The sequence below is a fragment of the Lactuca virosa genome, chromosome 8 (genome assembly GCF_052849685.1).
Source record: "Lactuca virosa cultivar CGN04683 chromosome 8, Lactuca_virosa_CGN04683_v6, whole genome shotgun sequence".
In the NCBI taxonomy this organism is placed as follows: domain Eukaryota; kingdom Viridiplantae; phylum Streptophyta; class Magnoliopsida; order Asterales; family Asteraceae; genus Lactuca; species Lactuca virosa.
Genome location: NC_136433.1, coordinates 302173572 through 302178414, shown reverse-complemented (window position 1 = coordinate 302178414; position 4843 = coordinate 302173572). Strand labels below are relative to the sequence as shown.

Sequence of the window (4843 nt, the reverse complement as noted above, 5' to 3'; positions counted from 1 at the left end):
GGTGCGTGGAGCATGCATGTGCATGCAAACTTGTTGGACATCATAACTAATGTCGGGTCGGGTAAAAGTTAAATATTGTAGTGCCCTAGCAAGCGGTCGATATTCAGCAGCATTTTCAAGAAGCTGACTGGAGGAGGAGCTTGGTTTGGCGGAGGTGTCGACCGGTGTAGGAAGCGGTTTACTGTTTTCAAACCCCGCTCGTTTAAGAATCTCTGAGGCATATTGATGCTGAGACAAAAATAGAGAACCATGGGCCTGATGTGTGACATCAATACCAAAAAACTGAGCGGTCCGAGGTCCTTCATGGCAAATTCCGCGGCTAAAAGAGTCAAGAATTTTCTACGTAAGTTATGCGATGACGTGACCAAGATGATGTCATCTACGTAGAGAAGTAAATAAGCGGTGTCATGACCCTTTTTGTAAACAAATAGTGAGTGATCAGAACGAATATGGGTGAAACCAATTTTGTAGGCGTAATCTGCAAAACATTGATACCACGCTCGAGGGACATGCTTGAGGCCGTATAAAGACTTTTTCAAACGAAACACATGATTTGGAAAATTAGAATCTCGAAATCCCATAGGTTGATGCATGAAAACGGTTTCATTCAGGTGGCCGTGTAGGAATGCATTTTTCACATCTAGTTGGTGAATTGGCCATGCATGAGACACGAAAAGTGTAAAAACCGTGCGAATCGTGGTGGGTTTGACCACAGGACTGAAAGTCTCTCCACAATCGACACCAATTTGCTGTGAGCAACCATCACAAACTAGGCGTGCCTTGTACCTCTCCAATGTACCATCCGATTTTGTTTTGTGTCGGAAAATCCACATACTTCAGACTATATCCCACGTCTTATTATCAATAAGGGCTTGAAACTCATCAAACACGACGTTCTTCCAATCCGGGTTAAGGAGGGCTTCGGTAGGTGTTTTGGGCAAAGGAGAAATGGAAACAGATGAGTGGAGGTTAAGTGGAGGGTTGTTGGGTTGACGAGTCATACTATGGGTTTGCATGGTACGTGATGGTTGGGTAGAAGTGGCAAGTGTGTTGGAGTGTAGAGGTTGTGAGGAGGGACGAGTACGCCGACTATATGCGAAGTGTAGTAGGGGAAGGGGTGGAGGATTTGGTGGTGGAGTAGGGTGAGACGGCGTTGGTGAGGAAATGGTTGAGGTTGATGATGATGTACCAACAGTGGTAGCTGGGGAGGTGAATTCGGTGGTGGTGCTAGTAGAGGTAGTATGCCACCGGATAGGGCGAGGAGTGTCATCTATGAAAATAGAGTAATTGGGTGGAGATGAAATGGAATGCTGAAATGGAAAGGAATGCTCATCAAACACGACATGACGTGAAATTGTGACTGTTTGCAAGGTGAGATCAAAACATTTATAGCCACGGTGATCAGAAGGAAAGCCAAGGAAAACACACGGATGATAACGAGGTTGTAATTTGTTGATGGAAGTAGATGAGATAAGAGGATAGCAAAAGGATCCAAAAACTTTAAGATGATCATATTTGGGAATGCGATGATATAGGCGGTAGGTGGGGGTGTCATATGAGAGAACTTTAGTTGGAAGAATATTTAGAAGATATGTAGCGTGAGAAAGAGCATGATGCCAAAAACGTGGTGGTACACTGGAGTGAGAAAGAATGGTGCGGATGATATTGTTGATAGATCTTATTTTTCTCTCGGATTTGCCATTTTGAGAGGAACTGTAGGGGCAAGAAAACTGAAACTGTAAGCCATGTTGAGAACCGAATTCACGAAATAAATGATTGTCGTATTCTTTCCCGTTATCACATTGGAGTGATTTGATGTTTTTAAGAAATTGGGTGGAGATTAGTTTGTGAAATCGTTTGAATGTGGGAAACACTTGTGATTTTTGAGATAAAGGAAAGGTCCACAAAAAATTTGTATAATCATCCAAAAATAACAAATAGTAGCGATGACCACTAGCAGAAAGGACCGGGGAGGTCCAAACATCACTATGTATAATATCAAAAGCAGAAACAGTATGAGAACTTGAAGCATGAAATGGAAGTTTAATATGTTTCCCCATAATGCATGGTTCACAAACAAAAGTACTTTTAACACAAAAAGGAAAAGACAAATGTTTATTTAAAGAAGATAGAATGTCGGCTCCCGGGTGCCCCAAGCAAAAATGCCACAGGTCTCGAGTGATAGCCGCAAAGGTGGATGGAGGTGTGAGTTGAGAAGGACGCGATAGCGTGAGCGGGTAGAGGTCCCCAAAACAATTGCATCGAAGAAGAGGCGCCCGTGTCTGTAAATCCTTCACATGAAAACCATACATATCAAATTCAATTGATATTTTATTGTCTTTTGTGAGATGCCGTACAGAATGTAACTTTTTAATGAGATTAGGAACATGAAGGACTTGTTTTAAAAATAAAGGAGGAAACGAGTAGAGTAGGGCGTTGTTACCGGTTCTTTGGATTGGAAGATGTGCGTCATTACCTACAATGATATTATGAGAATGACCCTTAGTGACATAGGATGAGATATTACCTGCATTGTTTGTCATGTGAGAGGTGGCGCCACTGTCTAAATACCAATTTTGGTCCGGTGGGTGAAGGCTCATGGTATGAAAAGCTTGATTCAGATCAGTGGGAGTATAAGTAGTTTCTGATGTGGCATAAGCTTGTGGTTGTGGCACAGGTGGTTTGGATCCAAGCAATCTGAGTGCATTGGACGGTGCAGATATAGGTGATCTTTGAGTAGTATGGTAAGAGCAAGGAGGGGTATGCGGAGGTGGCCAATGGAATTGCCTATAAGGAGCAGCCCACGGTTGTGGTGAGGGAGAGAATGAGTGTTGTCCATTCCATGGTGAATGTGGTTGTTGACAGCCACGACTATTGTCATAGTGTCCACCGACCCGTCTACCTCTCCCGCGGCCTCTATTTCCTCGACCGCGGCCGCAGCCACGACCACGATTTGTTTGAAAACCAGATGAATGGTACGAGGGCCTAGGGGACTGAGTGTGAGCAGTGAGGGCAGAAGAGTCTGCAGCAGCCGCTTGGGTTGCATTATTTGCCTTGCGTGTTTCCTCCAAAATCAACTGCGAACGAGCTTCATAAAAATCTGGAAGAGGCTTTGTTTGTTAAATCATCATAGCAATGTCTTCATATGCTTCTGTGAGACCTGCAATCAATTGTAAAACGAGGAGTTGGTTTGAAACAGGTGAACCAACATTAGATAATCGATCTGATAGCATTTTCAAGGCTTGGCAGTAGGCATATCAATTTGGAAAATTGGCAAGCATTGTTGTAACCAACTTGTGTTCAAAGTAGAGAGCACGTTCGTTTTGATTGTCTTGAAAAATGCTTTCAAGAGCTTTCCATGAATGGGCAGCTGAAGAATTTGGTTTGAGAATGGTGTGAAGGAGATCGTTTGAACTAGTGCTGTAGATCCACTTTTGAACTATGGCATCAAGGCGCCGCCACAGTTCTTTATCAATGGGTTTGGGAGCATCTTTCCCGTCGGCTGCAGTAGGAGTAGGAGGGTTGGTTGCGGGTTGAAGGTGATCGAGAACTTGGAAGGCACGACAATGTATTTTAAACAATTCAGCCCAGGAAGTATACTGGCCACTCTCCATCTCCAGGGTAAGAGGTATGAAGTTTCTGATGTTAGTGATCATCAGAGCTGGATGAAGTTTTTCTGCCATAGGGGAAGAGAGGGAGAGAATCGCTGGTTAAGAAGAGAGGGGAGGGAAAGATGACGGCAGCGACATGGTAGGTCAGAGACCTCGCTCTGATACCATAAAAGAGGTTTTGAATCTTCTGTGTCTTCTATTGAAACAGATCCAAACATATATAATACAAAGTGGGTAACCCTAGACTATTTAGGACATATTTACACAAAGATACCTTCACAAATACAAAGATAAAGTCGGCTACCCTATAAATTATAATAATAATATAACAGACTAATAAAAACCACCAGAGAATCATCGATGAGATTGAGATGAACTTCTTGAGGTTTGTCATTAGGTATGAATGCAAAGAATGCACACTTGAAAAGAACTTCTCGTGGAACAACATTAATAAAGGAATCAAAGGCTCCAGACAGAGGGTGAGTTGGAAGAAACTTGATCATGAGTCTGTTTGCTTCATTGTACGAGTTGTGATCTTCAAAGATTCCTCTGTAATTACTGGATGCGATTGATGGAGTTAGGACTTTGATCGATGATTCAGACCCAGTTGGTCGTGCTGAACCAGAAGCTTTGGATTGTTTCTTCGATAAACCGGATTTCACCATTGTTACAGAAAAGTTTGAAGAACTTGCTTGAAAGATTTTTTGCAAGAAGGTGAAGAAGATGAAGTACGTCTGATTAAAGTGCAGAAAGCGTAAAATCTCTCTTGGGAAGAAAAAGGGGTTTTTAAACCTCCGGATTTTAAAAATTGTTGATATTGATTTAATTACAGTTGTTATATCTAAAAACCTTTGGGGTTTTACCATTATCAGATTAAATTAAAATAAATTGAAAAGAAATGTTTTTCGTGTAAAGAATAGCATTTATTGTTTTGCAGGCCCATGATGACAGACCGTTTAAACGTGGGATGAGAAATGGTTTTGTCCATTGTAATAATGGGGAAGTAGAACGGATTAGACCCCAACTGTTGCGTGATGTGATTGGAAAGGATTTTCAAAAAGATTTTGTTTAAGGGGAATCAATTTATTTACTTTTTATCCAAAAATAGGCCCGTCTGAGGAAAGTCACTTGAAAAATGATTGAAAAACCATGTGCGACAAATTGAATGTTTGAAGAATGTTTTTAATTTCATTATGTAGTACACATTGTCATTTAAAGCATTTATGAGGTGA

The 4843-nt window shown here is 41.7% G+C and overlaps 1 protein-coding gene across 1 annotated transcript; it reads right to left on the bottom strand.

Annotated features, from left to right (window-relative positions):
- Positions 1–836: 836 nt before the first annotated feature.
- LOC145131666 (uncharacterized) lies at positions 837–3683 on the bottom strand. The gene is made up of 2 exons (XM_079066322.1): positions 3291–3683; positions 837–3110 (listed from the first exon to the last, which is right to left on the bottom strand). Exons 1-2 carry the CDS (start codon positions 3681–3683, stop codon positions 837–839), a joined length of 2667 nt encoding a protein of 888 aa, XP_078922448.1.
- Positions 3684–4843: the final 1160 nt, after the last annotated feature.

Excerpts from the sequence above, each read along its gene's own strand:
- LOC145131666 (XM_079066322.1), bottom strand. The coding sequence starts at position 3,683 with ATGGCAGAAAAACTTCATCCAGCTCTGATGATCACTAACATCAGAAAC. Across the intron at positions 3,111-3,290 it reads TCTACTTTGAACACAAGTTG|CCTCTTCCAGATTTTTATGA; the intron begins GTTACAACAATG and ends TAACAAACAAAG.